The 15,049-nt window shown below is 50.3% G+C and overlaps 1 protein-coding gene across 1 annotated transcript; it reads right to left on the bottom strand.

Annotated features, from left to right (window-relative positions):
- Positions 1-350: 350 nt before the first annotated feature.
- On the bottom strand, positions 351-8,167 carry PCYOX1L (prenylcysteine oxidase 1 like). The gene is made up of 6 exons (XM_032794412.2): positions 7,841-8,167; positions 6,271-6,477; positions 5,011-5,185; positions 4,578-4,789; positions 4,227-4,367; positions 351-2,249 (listed from the first exon to the last, which is right to left on the bottom strand). The coding sequence occupies exons 1-6, from the start codon at positions 7,959-7,961 to the stop codon at positions 1,591-1,593; spliced, it is 1,515 nt and encodes a 504-aa protein (XP_032650303.1). The 5' UTR covers positions 7,962-8,167; the 3' UTR covers positions 351-1,590.
- Positions 8,168-15,049: the final 6,882 nt, after the last annotated feature.

The raw sequence follows: 15,049 nt of genomic DNA on the forward strand, positions 1-15,049 counted from the left end.
CTGGTGGGTGAGACTGCGGAGGCCACATGGCTCTGGGCAAGGAGAGCTTTCACTCAGCTCACAAGCAGCTCTCAGCCAGGGGGCACCGCACATCTAACTTTCTAGGCGGCACTGCCAGCCTTTTCCCCTCACTCATGGAGTCACAACGCCACGCGCTGAAGTCTGACCCAGCCATTCCTGTCTGACAGAGCAGCATCTGGGTCAATTCAGTGTGTGTTGTGAAGGGGCATACAGGGTCTTCAATGCTGAAACTGAGAAATACTGCCCTGAACACTGGGTGGATATTAAGGGACATACTTTTAAAAGGTTTTCTAGTCTTTGTACAGTTGGACAGCAGATCAAAGCACTGATTTACTACAAGCAGAAACCCCTTTATTGGAATCAATGTATTAATGGCCCCAGTTCCCTCTAGATTACTTTGTTCGGTTATTTTTTAAGATTCAGGGGACATGATTCAAGAAAGGTTGAAAACCGTCTTAAACCGAGCATCAATCCCTCTGCCCCAGGGAACCTGCCAAGGATCGCCAGCCGCTACAGCGCTTCTTGAGTGTGCGTTCAGTCTGTCCCCAATGCATGGGCTTAGAGAGCCTAGCAAGGCCCAAGGGGTCAAGGTTAGGAAAGGGGTTTGTAGGTCATGCTTCTAGAGAGGAGGTTTGCGGGCCTTGTGGCTGCTGCAGCGTCAGCCCCTCTATCTGGCAGTTCCCCCCAACCCCTGCCCTGCCTGCATTTAGAGGGGAGCTGATGGGCCTGGTTAACAAAGCAAGAGCAGCTCTGGGTGAGAAGCTGAGAGGGACCCACTAGTCATACAGACTCAAAGCACAGACCTGGTCGCAGCTGGAGAACCACATACCTGCCAAGACCTGAGTGTTGGGTCCAGCGCTGAACTTGCAAGGACTGAGGACAATCCCAGCAACTAGAGCAAGGAGTCCGACTGCACTGCCAGCCAGGGGAGTCCTGCCCAGGAAATGCTGGGGCCAGGCAGTTGCCTAGACTCAGCACTGCTCTATAGGATAGCTGGGTCTTGCCAGGTGGGTCATACTCGAAGGTCCATATCCACCTCTGGATCTGTGCCCACGGTACGTGGCCCCATATGGGTAAGGGCATGGGGCCTAAAATATATGACCACATATCTGCTCTTGCCATCATCAGGTCTCACCCCTTGAAAGTCTCATGGGATCCCACGCTCGAGCCCCAGATGATAAGTGACCAGAGAATGGATTTGCACATCCCACCCCATCCTCAGCACTGGCCATTTTAAGGATGGACAGCCCCAGCCCAACTTAGGATCTGAAATGGGTCCTGGCTGGCAGTTCCCTGGCAATGAGCTTAGGTTCCCTACTCACCCCTCCCTGGTGCTGGCTGGGTAGGGAGGAAGCCTGAGCATTGATGCCTGTAGCAGGCACCTGGCATTAGCGCCACAGGGTGGTGCAGGGGCGGTGTTACTGAAGGCAACAACATACAAGGAACTCATTGGTCAGACCCTCCCCTTCTCTCATCCAGAAATCCAGTGGTCTCTCCCCCAACAAAAAATCCTCAGCAGGCTAGTAAATGAAGAGGCTCCAGGCCAGCTCCCTAGCAGCCTCCCTTGTGTCACAGTTCAGTCTTCACCTTATGCATCAAGTCCTTCTGGTCAATCTTCTCCAGGTCCTGGTACCACCGGTTGTATGCCAGTAGCGCCACATTCTTAGCTGCCACGGCAGCCATTTCCATGGAGCTGGCCACCCACTCCACACCGTTGAGGTAGAAGAGGTTGTCGTGGAGGATGATGGGCGGGATGCTCTTGGTGGAGTCATAGTGGGGATAAGCCTGCCATTCCGTCACCTGGACTGAATAGTAGGAGCGGAAGAGGGTCTTCAGCTGTTGCTTGTCCAGGGGCTGCTGGGAGAGGACCCGCCAGATGGCAGCCTCCTGGGGCTGTTTGCGCCGGAAGGCGCCTGAGATGTTGACGGGGCAGATGTTGTCCATAGCTTTGAAGAAGAGGTCGGGGGAGTCAGTGGTGAGGATGCTAGCGAAGGGGAAGAGCTTGGGGTCAGGGAAGCCAAAATAGGAGGAGTTGAGGTAGCCATGGACGACGGAGGTGATGGTGGGATGGAAGGAGCCAGGGAAGTCAGTGATGGGGGGGTCAAAGTTCTCAAAGGTGATGTTGCTCCTGCCAGAATGCAGTGGCGTGGCGATAACCACCATGTCGTAAAAGGCAGAACCTTGGCCTTCATCGTCCTCGTAGCGCACCTGGTACAGGGCTTTCCCGTCTGCAAAGGGACAGCACGGAGACTCAGTACAGCCACCAGACCAGGGCCCAGAGCATCATTTGCCAACAGCATTGGGTTCACCGCTCAGGAAGACGGGAGCACTGAGAGCACAAGCAAGCCAGGCAAAGCATTGGGCACGCTCCCTGCTCTACATCCTGACCTGCAGCCCATCTCAGCTCTGCCAATGCACCTCAGTGCTGACCTGCAGCTCCCTGCTATTCCAGTCTAGTGCCCTCCCCCTCCCGACTCCCATTGTATCTCACTATTAGATTGTAACACCCCCCCTTCCTCCCATATCCCCATTCCAGTCCTGGGGAGTCACCTGGCAGACCTATTGGGCAACACAGGGTCCCTGAGCAAAGGAGACAAACTGCAGCTGATCAATAAACATTCCCTTTCCCGTGGCAGCAGACAGGGATGGGGCAACAGCCTCCCTCCCCAGCGACTGGAGAAACGCCGGCTCCCACAGAGATGCCAGAGCTCTCCACTATTTCAGCACAGAGCTTTGGAGCCACATGCTAGCCTCACTGCACCCTCTGGTGTGAGGGGTCTGCACTGCAGCCTCCCATTTCACATCTCTCCCTCGCCACAGACCTGTCCAGCCACAGCCATTCACCTCATACAAGTACTGTAGGGCAATCTCTTTATCAAGAAAGTGTAACTTACAAATGTAGATTTTTTTTGTTACATAACTGCACTCAAAAACAAAACAAAGTAAAACTTTAGAGCCTACAAGTCCACTCAGTCCTACTTCTTGTTCAGCCAATTACTACGACAAATAAGTTTGTTTACATTTACAAGATAATACTGCTGCCTGTTCCTTATTTACAATGTCACCTGAAAGTTAGAACAGGTGTTTGCACGGCACTTTTGTAGCTGGCATTGCAACGTATTTACATGCCAGATATGCTAAACATTCATATGCCCCTTTATACTTCGGCCACCATTCCAGAGGACATGCTTCCATGTTGATATTGCTCATTAAAAAGAATAATGTGTTAATTAAACTTGTGACTGAACTCCTTGGGGGAGAACTGAATGTCTCCTGTTCTGTTTTACCCACATTCTGCCATATATTTCATGTTATAACAGTCTCGGATGATGACCCAGCATGTTTGTTTTAAGAACGCTTTCACAGCAGATTTGACAAAACGCAAAGAAGGTTGTGAGATTTCTATGGATAGATACAGCACTCGACCCAAGGTTTAAGCATCTGACGTGCCTTCCCAAATCCGACAGGAATGAGATAAAGAGATTGCACTACAATATTTGTATTAGTGTAGTGGATGAATTGAAATATACTATTTCTTTTGTTTTTTACAGTGCAAATATTTGTAATAAAAATAAATATAAAGTGAGCACTGTACACTTTGTATTCTGTGTCGTAATTGAAATCAATATATTTGAAAATGTAGGAAAATATCCAAAAATATTTAAATAAATGGTATTCTATTATTGCTTAACAGTGCGATTAATTTTTTTAAATCACTTGACAGCCCTAGAATAAACCACCAGTTTTGGGGAGTGTTTGCCCTGTTTCTTGCAGTCTGCTCTGTGGTATGTGGCATTCTCAGCGTGACTCATTCCAGGCACCCTCACATCAATGCTTTATGATACCATGACAGCACAGGGAGAAGGCATCCACCCAAACCTAACAGACGCAAATGGGCAGAGCAGGGGGAAACAGCAAAAGCAGAGGGCTGTGGGATGGCAGTGGAGAAGGAAATCTGGGGCCTTTCAGCCCTCTGCATCCCACCAGCAGATCTGCTATTTTCTGCTCTCTGCTTCCCCCATTGCTCTGCTTGTGCCCCTCAATCCAAAGGCAAGAGGGAAATGCACTAGTCCTAAATATACCCCTACTCCACTGAGGCCCCTAGCCCTACAGACGTGGGCCCAGCCCCATTGGCAGATATACAGTCCCCAGTGTCAACTTCCCCTCCTCACCCCCCGCGAAGGCAGGAGCCCCAGCTGGCTCACCTGAGCTGTGCAGAGAGACACCTGTCACCCTGGCCTGGATCACTTTGGCTTTAGTTAGCTTCAGCAAACCCGAACACACCAGCTTGTTGCCGCCTTCCACAGCCCATGCATTGCCCTGAGCCCCTGCCAGCGACATGGCCCCTGCGAAAAGGAACAGTGGGGTTTAGACTCCATCGTGGAAGGGAGGCATTTCCCCAGGACGCCTGCTCCCAGTGGAGATACATGCTTGTCTTTGGCTTCAGATGTCCCAATGTCAGAGCGTCCCCGGGTCCACTGAGCAGCACCAGCTGCCGGCTCCAAGGAGGCTCCTGAGGCCATCACAGGGCACTGGCACGACCAGCCGGGCCTCACCTGCGAAGGCGGGCACGAGCACTGACTGGCCATAGCTGGAGCGCAGGACAGCTGCGATGACGTCGTCAATGAAGCGCTGCGTGACGCCCACCTCCAGCAGGGACTCGGCCACAGAACGTTGAGTCATGTTGATGAAGGTTTCACCACCCAGTGAGCGCAGGAGCTCTTCCAGGTTGGAGAAGGCATAGCCATGTGCCTGGTACTTATAGATCCTGCAGGAGGTGAGTAGAAAGGGAGTCAGGAGCAGCGCACACACACATCCCGCCCCCTGTGCCGAGCCTGGAGGGCTAACGTGCCCTCTCTCAGCTTGGCTACCTGGTGACAGAGTCCCCTGGGGGAATCGGGCATAGCACCCAGCCTGGGGCTGAGAGCGTAAGGCTACACCCACTCTCTCCCCTCTCAGAAGCACTGATGCTGCCAAGCCATCCCATACCTCATGAACTTCTCCATCACCTCCTCCACCCACATCTGTAGGCGCAGGAAGCTGATTCCATAATGCCACCAGAGCCGGAAGAGGTTCAGCAGGTACCAGTCCGTCTCCTCCAGGACAAACTGCTCCCCACTGAAGATGGCGCTCTTCCCTGCCACCTCTCGTCGGTGCTTCAGGCCTGCAGAGGGCGACAGAGAGAGAAGCTAAGTCAGCCATCTAGAGCATGGGGGCGGGGGGGCACATGACAACAAGCCTTCACTGTATACATTGATACTGCTGATGGGCACAAGTGCTGCCGAGCCCACAGCAAAACGCCCCTGCATGTGGAGCAGGGATGGGGCGAAGTGTCACTGGCTCTTCTCTCTACCATGAGCCGAACCAAACCCTAGGTCCTAACAGCCCCAAACTCGGAGAACTAGAAATCTGGATGGGCCTAACCTTAATGACATGCACAGTGTGAAACTCCGTGGGCTCTTTAGGACCCACGCTCCCTGGACAGACACGACCTGTTAGAGAGATGCCACGAATTAGGGGCACACACTGCTTCTGGGTTGGCTGAACAGAAAACAGATCATGACTCTTAGCCACAATGATAGAAACGCCTGCTCCTCAAGCATTACTCCCACTGATGCTGCACCCAGAGACTGGCTTCTATCAGGTCCACTGCAATAGCTCCTTGATCCTGACCACAGCCCATGCTTTTCCAAGCCCAAGTCTCACACGGCCCCAGTCGTGCCCCTCTGCTATCCCAGGCCTGAGCCCTGGGATGTCCCTCAGGATGAGGGAGTGATAGGGATTGAGTGTAACAAACACAGAGGGCAGGCTGTTGGCCATTTTACGACCCTGCAACTCCCTGGCCTCTAGCTCAGAATGAGGGACACAGCTCACGCCAAGGTCTATCTACGTCCTGCCTTGGGTCGAGCGGTCAGGGAGCAGGAGTGCCGACCACACCAGCCCTTTCTGAAGGGGATTCAGATCATCACGTTGGGATGTCACATCAGCCTGGTGGGTTTGGCGATGCTGAGCCTCCCATCCTCACCGCACTCATGATTGGCCCCTAAGGTACGCGGAGGCCTAGCTGTCTGGAGGGGAGGGGAATTTGTGCTGCAAACACCCCAACCCTGCAGGCTGGAGCAGAAGGTTTCTCCTGAGGAGCAGGGTCAGCCCCGAGGACCTTCTCTTCCCAAGCTCCAAGGAAGGGGCAAGGACAGAGGGGTTCCCGTCCACTCCCTGTGTGCACCAGAGGGGAGAGGCAGCACTCACCCAGGAGCTTGACGAAGTCCTGCATGTGCAGGCTGAGTGAGTGGATAGAGGCACCACCGCATTCGTACTGCTGCTTGTTGACGATGATGGTGGCCAGTCGACCCCCCTCACTGCCCTTCTCGTATACATCCAGCTGCACCTGTGGTCCAAAGTGCTGCTGCAGGAAGTAGGCCACTGCTGAGCCACCTATCCCGGCACCCACCACAGCTGCCAGTGGGGAAGCAAGGTAAATAGACCTGTTAGATACGATAAATGTACCCGCAGCTTTCACCATGGCCACAACAGAGCAGAGTAGCAGATCTGCAGGAGGCTGCTTTCGCAGGGAGATGCAGTTTGTACAGAGGGGACCCCAAAGCATGGACTATCCCCACATACCACATCAGATCAAGAAAGCACAGCCTCTGTAATGTGAGACCTTGGAATGGGCTTGAGCATTGACTAGGACTCCCCAGGCAGCAACCGTAAGGTACTCAGCTCCTAGTGAGCCGGCAAGAAGGCTGGGATCAAAATAAAATTGGTCCCAGACCTGGGAAGGGCCGAGGAACCTGAGTGATGGGGACAGATGAGGGAAACTCCATGTGAGGGGACAGCAAGGGTCAGAGGGGGTCCGTTACCAAATGCCAGATGCACTCAAGTGTGACAGCGCAGCACCAGCACAAGCCATCAGCAGCCCGAGGGCCTCTCCTATCTAGAGACTAATTCAGCTAAACAACTGACTGGACCCATGCTACAAACCAGCCCTGAGCTGGGGAAGGAGGGGAACACACATACACACGAGCAAACTGACACCAGGTGGGCATATGTCACAGGTCATCTGCCTGGGGCACACTCAGCAGATCAGTCCCAATCTCCTGACAGCTAGAGGGCTAGTTTTGCCACAAGCACAAGGGCACTAAGCAAACCTGGCTCGCCAGGTCCATGGCAACCTAGCCCCTTGAGAACTAGAATAGTCTGTGTTATTTCTTCTTTTACCCACCAGGTGAAAGGAGTGGATTCAGGATGTGCTGCCTGGAACCAAGCACAGCACAGGCGAGAGCTGGGCAGGCAACGCTGCTACCACAGCTTCACCCACACATCCCAGTCCTGCCCAGCTACATCCATGGATGTAGTTTGGGTGGAGCATGGAGAGCATTGCCCCAACCCCAAATTGCAAGCCTCAGGCAGGTGCAGAATTCCCCCAGCCCCCATTGGCCTGGCTGGAGCTGCCCCCTCCATATAGAAGTCAAACTAAACCAATGGCTGCACCCCCTCCCTGGACAGGCCAGCACTGAAAGCCACAGCTCTGCAATGCTTCACCACCCTGATCACAGCAGCCCTTGTTGCTTCTGCTGATGCTCCTGAATCCTGGCGTTCAGCACCCGCTGCTCTTCCAAGGCTGGGTTCTGCCCCCCGCCCCCAGCATTGCCAATGCCTCTTAGCCCCCCCCCGCAATCTGCAGATTCATAAACTCTGCCACTCCTTGGTCTCTTCTGATCAGTGGCTGGCTGGCCTCCCCTCCCCATTCATCTTTTCTATTGTCGTGATCTCAGTGACTCTCTTCCATTCTCCAGTGAGAAGGAGCAGCGCCTACCTATTTTGCCAGGCGGGGCATCCCCTGCTGCAGCCGAGGAGGGACCTGCCAGCAGCACCCCTATAGCAATAGCTGAAAGGAGCCGCATTGCACAGGGCACCGGCTGCGGCTCAGCCATCATGGATGATGGAGGGGAGGAGGCTGCACCTAGCAAAAGAAAGAGAATGCAAAAATACAGCGCGTGCAATCAAATCATCGCCAGCCACGCTGCTCCCCGGCAAAGGGGGAGCGGCCACACCCCACCGGGCTGAGCACAGGGCCTCGGTACGTCTCGCTTCTCCTGCCAAAGGCTGCGCCGCAATGTGTGGGCAAGGCAGCCCAGCCCCCCCACCGCTCCGTGCGGCTGATCCCATGGTGCACTGGCCCCGGAGCCTGCGGAGGGGCCTTCTTAAAGGGACCGCACACCGAGAGCAAACGCATTGCCGTGCCTGCCTTAGGAGAGCCCGGTTCGCTCCCGCTGCAGGTCAGCCACCCGGCCCACCGAGGCGCTTGGGTCCCTTGTGTCTCTCTCCAGCTTGCTGCAGAATTCAACGGGGATGGAGCCGGCAGGGCCCAATCGCGATGGAACAGGCTGCTAGCTAGAGAAATGCACCTGTGGCCCTGGTCCTGCACTGGGCTACCTGTGGACACGGGGCCATTGCAGTGGAGCTCATTGGCAGATAGGGGCTTGTCAGAGAGCACTTCCCCCTCCTCCTTAAACCAGATCCCCATGGGTAGACCCCTGAGCCCATGTAGATAGGGTGACTAGATGTCCTGATTTGATAGGGACAGTCCCAATATTTGGGGTTTTTTCTTATATAGGTGCCTATTACCCTCCCCCACACACTGTCCCGATTTTTCGTACTTGTGATCTGGTCACCCTATATGTAGAGCCCCAGAGAAGTGATTGGTCCTCTGTGCTGCAGCTGGCAGAGGGCTCTACCCACCCACAACCAGTTGAAAAATCAGGGCCTTCTGTTCTACAATGACATCTCCTTTCCCTTATGTGCATAGTCAATTTCACCAGTTGCACCTCTTGGTTTGCAAACATGGCAGGGGAACCTGCAAAATAAATAAATAAAATAAATACAAAGTTTCCATTAGAATTAAGAAAAAACAAGAAAGGAAAAGGAAATACAGCACATGTCCAATTATCTGAATTCCCTTGATCCGCAAATTCTAGTTATCCAAATCCACGGTGCATCCCCTATGTAGCCTTCTGTCAGTTAATAGCCCTTCCATGTATCTGACTGCCTGGTTACCCCACCGTTTGGGATGACCCTGAGCACATGGATAAATGGCAGAGTACTTAATGTCTTGGGTTGGAGTCTGTACTGTCTGAACATACTTAGACCTGTCTCTTTAAAGTAAAAACGATGCAAGGAAAATGACATGTTAAGCACGCCCAAGGCGTTGTGGGGCACTCTGGGAAGTAGCGGCTGGGTGCAACCCCGCACCTTCCTCTGAACAGCTCATGATTCCACATGCACTCCCAGCTGCTTCCTGCCTACACTTCCATTCACGCTGTGGCAAACGTCCCCTCTCTCTGCAGCTTCAGGTGATGATCCTGGCAAGTAAGAAGGTAGAGCCAGCATCCACCTTTCAGAAGGGACACTAGGCTCAAGCAGTCAGGAATTCAGTGTATGCAGCAGCAGCCCCCTAGCACCAATCAGGCACTCAGGCAGGGGGGTTGAGAGCAACATGCATCCCTATGGGGCAGGTTTCAGAGTAGCAGCCGTGTGAGTCTGTATCCGCAAAAACACCAGGAGTACTTGTGGCACCTTAGAGACTAACCCATTTATTTAAGAATAAGCTTTCGTGGGCTACAGCCCACTTCATCGGATGCATAGACTGGAACATACAGCTAGAAGATATACATACATACAGAGAACATGAAAAGGTGGAAGTATGAGGGAGGTGCCTTATACAGCCAGGTCGATGGCCTGTGCTCTGTTGCTTCAATTCTGGACTGGTAGGCAATGCAGTAGGCTACTCCCCCACTTTTGCCTTTGGAGAGCAGCTTCTAGGACAGCAGTGAGATGAACTGGGCAGAGTTAGTGGACATTTTATCTCCTGCCTCCGCACACAATTGGGGTTTTTAGCCCGATTATCAATCTCTGCCCCAATGAGACTCAGAATGATAGCAACAGGGTCAGAGGAAGTCTGGCAAGACGGAATTATTCCTCCCTCTCTCTCTCTCGCTCTCTAAGGTAGTTAGAGGCCCCCCGTCTCTATAGCGTTGTGGCAATACATTGAAGGTGTGCTACAACAGACCAGTTCAGATCCCTTTGTCTCTGGCAGCAGGGAGAATGTCTCTGCAGCAAACCCCACCCTTTTCTTACAGCTGACTGAAAGGCTCCAGCTTACTTACAAGCCTCCATAAAGGAGAGATGTCTGTTCCCAAAGCTCTGCCCAGAACAATTAGCATGTGTCTGACCAGCAATGGCAGCTGGGACTTGCTGTTAGAGCAGCAGCTAGGATCTGACATCATTGGGGGTTAGAACATTCATTTTTCTATCTGCTACCATAATACTCCATCCAAAGCACAGAACATCTAGTGCTCTGCTGCCCTCTACAACTCTTCTCTGGAAGGACAGCCTTGATTCACTCTATGTCATCAGAAGTCAGAGTAGTGGATGACAAACTTGGACATCATCCTTTAATGTTCTTTCCATGTTGTCACATAAAAAAGCCATGGGTGGAGAGCTCCAGCTTCCACCTGCCATACTTGTAAAGCCAGGTAGGGGAAGAGAGACATACCCCTAGCAACAGGCCACGCAACTCCACACCCTCCAGTCACCTTACCCATCTCTCCCATTCATGAGGCCCACTGCCAGGGCCAGAAGGAACTTAACACAAAACCATACAAAGGAAATAGAGATTGAAGAACGTTAGATTTCCATGTCCTTCCTTCTCGGCCAGGTATGCGGCTCTGGGGTGTGGCTATTGGAAGAGAAAGTCAACTGATGTTTTATAGTGGGTGTCAAGGTATTTTTCCCCCAGTTTGAACTTTAGCGTCCAAAAGTGGGGATCTGCATGGACACTTCTAAGCTTAATTCCTAGCTTAGATCTGATAGCGCTGCCACCAGCCAAAATATAGTGTTTAGCACACTTTCAGTTCCCCCAAAAACCTTCCCTGGGGAACCCAAGACCCAAACCCCTTGGGTCTTAAAACAAGGAGAAATAAACCATCCCCCCTCCTTTCCCCCTCCCAGAGCTACCCTGAGAAACTACACTGATCCAAAGTCCTTGGATCTTAAAACAGAGAGGAATTAACCTTCCCCTCTCTCGTTTCCCCCCACCAATCCCTGGTGAGTTCAGACCCAATCCCCTTGGGTCTTAAACAAGGGGGAAAAAATCAATCAGGTTATTAAAAAAGAAAGCTTTTAATTAAAGAAAGTAAAAAATTATCTCTGTAAAATTAGGATGGAAAATGTTTACAGGGTATTCAGCTCATATAGACTAGAGGGACTTCCCCTCCCTTAGCCTGAAATTCAAGTTACAGCAAACAGAGGTAAAATCCTTCCAGCAAAATACACATTCACAAGTTAAGAAAACAAACATAAGACTAATCCGCCTTTTCTAGCTAGTACTTACTATTTTGAACATGAGAGACTGTTGTGCATGTCTGGTCCCTCTTAGCCCCAAGAGCGAACAACGAACAAAACAAATAGCACAAACAAAGACTTCCCTCCACCAAGATTTGAAAGTATCTTGTCCCCCGATTGGTCCTCTGGTCAGATGTCAGCCAGGTTTACTGAGCTTCTTAACCCTTTACAGGTAAAAGAGACATTAACCCTTAACTATCTGTTTATGACAGGGGGACTTGAAATGTTGAGAGGGTGGGAAAAGAAAGTTACATGTAGTACAGAAAGCACTGACCCAAACCCTCCTTTCCCACTCCCTTGCTACTGAAATCCGGTTGAGGAAAATTGAGGCGGTTCATGTGGTGGGGCCCTGGGTATTGTTTTCCCACAGTCTCCTAGGGGATATACAATACTTTTTATCTTCAAAAAGACATGGTGTGAATTCAGCACTTTGTGAAGATGCCAGATTGACAGCCCTGGAGCCAGAACAAGTTCAACTTGAACAGGGACAGCTTCCATCACATTGTCCCCTGCCTCCTTCCCAGCATAGGAATCGACTCCACCTGGGCCGAAAGGGGAGTCCTGTCTCCATGGCCCATTGATCTTTGGCTTCTTTGCTGAGACTGCCAAGAATATCAATCAGTGCACCTTGCAGTGTGTGAACTGGACCCATGTCCACTAGCTACCAGACAGACTCCCCTGCATTCCTCAGACATCACCCCAAACTCCTATTACACAGGTCATTAATCAGCCATCAGGTGGGAACAACTTGGTGGGCTGGGCCTGGCAACCAACCCCACTTCGAACATGATTGAAAGCGAGTGCCTCTTCATCACAGAAACATCTCTATGCCTTCATCGGCATGGCCCTAACACATGGAATGGTCTTCATTGTGGCTGCTACCTCTTCTCCTTTAAAATCCTCCGTAAGATCCACTTCTACTGCTATGCTTCTAAGAAGTCAGACAGGCAGGCAATGCAGCTATCATTAACTCTGTAACCCCTTGACTGTATTCTGATTCATGTCCTCCCTCCCCACTTCTCTAAGGTTTGATGCATTCACTACAGTGATTTTTAATTTGACTACAAGCTCACTGGGGTAGGGACTGTGGGTCTGTACGGTGTCTGCCATAGTGGAACCCTGCTCCCAATAAGGCCTTTGGCTGCTACCACAACACTAATAGTGAAGGCCTGTTTGCATGCACATTAACCCTGCAGATCCCAAAGCCCTATGAGATAGAGTGCAAGCTGGATTCTAGAGTGATTCATGCAACAGTGGCATTGCTGACTAAGTTTCAATTATACACACCACTCTAGGCAAGTCAATGATCCAGTTTCTATCCCATAGCCCAAGGGTGGGGGCGGGGTTGGCACTAGGAGTTGGAATTTCTAAACTGGAGCACACTGGATAGGAGTCAGTGCAACAACCAACCAGGACCCTGCAGTACCATGTTTATATCATTATTACTGTGCCTAGACAGAGCACTACACCACAATGGAGGCATGGCATGGCCACCCAGGGATAGCACTTTGCATTGAGAGGCAGGAATTTCAAGCTCCACTCACAACGTACATCTACAGCAAGATGGTTGGTCTCTGAAAGGAAAATAGCTACAGGCGAAAGGTTTTGGTTGGAGGAAACAGGCCTGAGAATTACCTCTGCTCAGCCATATCCAACACCAGAAAGGCAAACGTATCAAGCGAGGAACTGTTATCCTAAGAACTACTTAATGCAAAGCAAAATAGAGACGCACCATTACCTAAAGAACAGACACCTCTGCAGTCTGCTTCAGAGTTCTCTAAACCAGTGGATCTCAAACTTTGCAGACTATCATCCCCCTTTCAGGAGTCTGATGTGTCTTGTATACCCCCAAGTTTCACCTCACTTAAAAACTACTTGCTTACAAAATCAGACAAAAATACAGAAGTGCCATAGCACACTATTACTGAAAAATTAGTTATTCGCATTTTTACATTATAAAATAAATCAATTGGAATATAAATATTGTACTTACATTATATCATTGTCTGTATGAACATAAGAACAGTCCTAATGGGTCAGACCAAAGGTCCATCTAGTCCAGTATCCTGTCTTCTGACAATGACCAATGGCATGTGCCCCAGAGCAAATGAACAGAACAGGTAATCACCAAGTGATCTATCCCATTGCCTGTTCCCAGCTTCTAGCAAACAGAGGCTATGGACACCATTCCTGCTCATCCTGGCTAATAGCCATTGATGGACCTATCCTCCGTGAATTTATCTAGTTCTTTTTTGAACGCTGTTATGATCTTAGCCTTCACAACATCCTCTGGCAAGGAGTTCCACAGGTGGACTGTGCGTTGTGTGAAAAAATACTTCCTTTTGTTTGTTTTAAACCTGCTACCTATTAATTTCATTTGGTGACCTCTAGTTCTTGAGTTATAAGGAGTAAATAATACTTCCTTATTTACTTTCTCCACACCAGTCATGATGTTACAGACTCCTATCATCTCTCCCCTTAGTCATCTTTTTTCCAAACTGAAAAGTCCCTCTCATATGTAAGCTGTTCCATGCCCCTAATAATTTTTGCTGCCCTTTTCTGAACCTTTTCCAATTCCAATATATCTTTTTTGAGATGGAGCAACCACATCTGCACACAGTATTCAAGATGTGGGCATACCATGGTTTTATATAAAGGCAATATCATATTTTTCTGTCTTATTGTCTCTCCATTTCTTAATGATGTGTAACATTCTTTTCACTTTTTGACCTGCCACTGCACACTGAGTGGATGTTTTCAGAGAACTATCCACAATAACTCCAAGACCGCTTTCTTGAGTGGTAACAACTAATTTAGACCGCATCATTCTATATGGGATTATGTTTTCCAGTGTGCATTACTTTGCATTTATCAACACTGAATTTCATCTGCCATTTTGTTGCCCAGTCACCCAGTTTTGTGAGATCCTTTTATAGCTCTTTGCAGTCTGCCTGGGACTTAACTATCTTGAGTAGTTTTGTATCATCTGCAAATTTTGCCACCTCACTGTTTATTCCTTTCCCAGATCATTTATGAATGTATTGACTAGGACTGGTCCTAGTACAGACCCCTGGAATTTTAGTTTGTACTGACTTAATACCTTTTATGGAGCCTGTTGTAAAACTAGGCAAATATCTAGATGAGTTGATGTACTCCATCAAAGACCTCTGCATACCCCTGGTTGAGAACCACTGTTTCACTGCCTCACTTTCACTCGGGCTATACGTGTGAGTGACAGGGAGACAGCATTAGTAAATAGTTGTGCTAATGATAAGACTGGTAGGTGCTTGATTTGGAGAAACAGCAGTATAGTCTTACTTTCCTTCAGCTGTGCCTGTAAAGACTGCCCCAGCCTCATCTGCACATTCTACAACTGGGTATGATTAGCCATATGTATATTTCCTCATATTTACGAGATCTCTGACTGACCTGGCTACATGGATCTAGGTGGGGTGATCCTCATTTATGAGTTCTTGCTTCTCGCTCTTTGACAGAAGACTAGAAGAGCCATTAGCATGCATTACAGGACATCATACCGCACTTGCTGGGCTGGTTTTGTCCTTACACTGGGCCACTCTAGACCTAAGCGGCCACTCCTAGTCCCATACTGTGGGACGACATA

Source organism: Chelonoidis abingdonii, chromosome 7 (assembly GCF_003597395.2).
Source record: "Chelonoidis abingdonii isolate Lonesome George chromosome 7, CheloAbing_2.0, whole genome shotgun sequence".
Taxonomy (NCBI): Eukaryota; Metazoa; Chordata; order Testudines; family Testudinidae; genus Chelonoidis; species Chelonoidis abingdonii.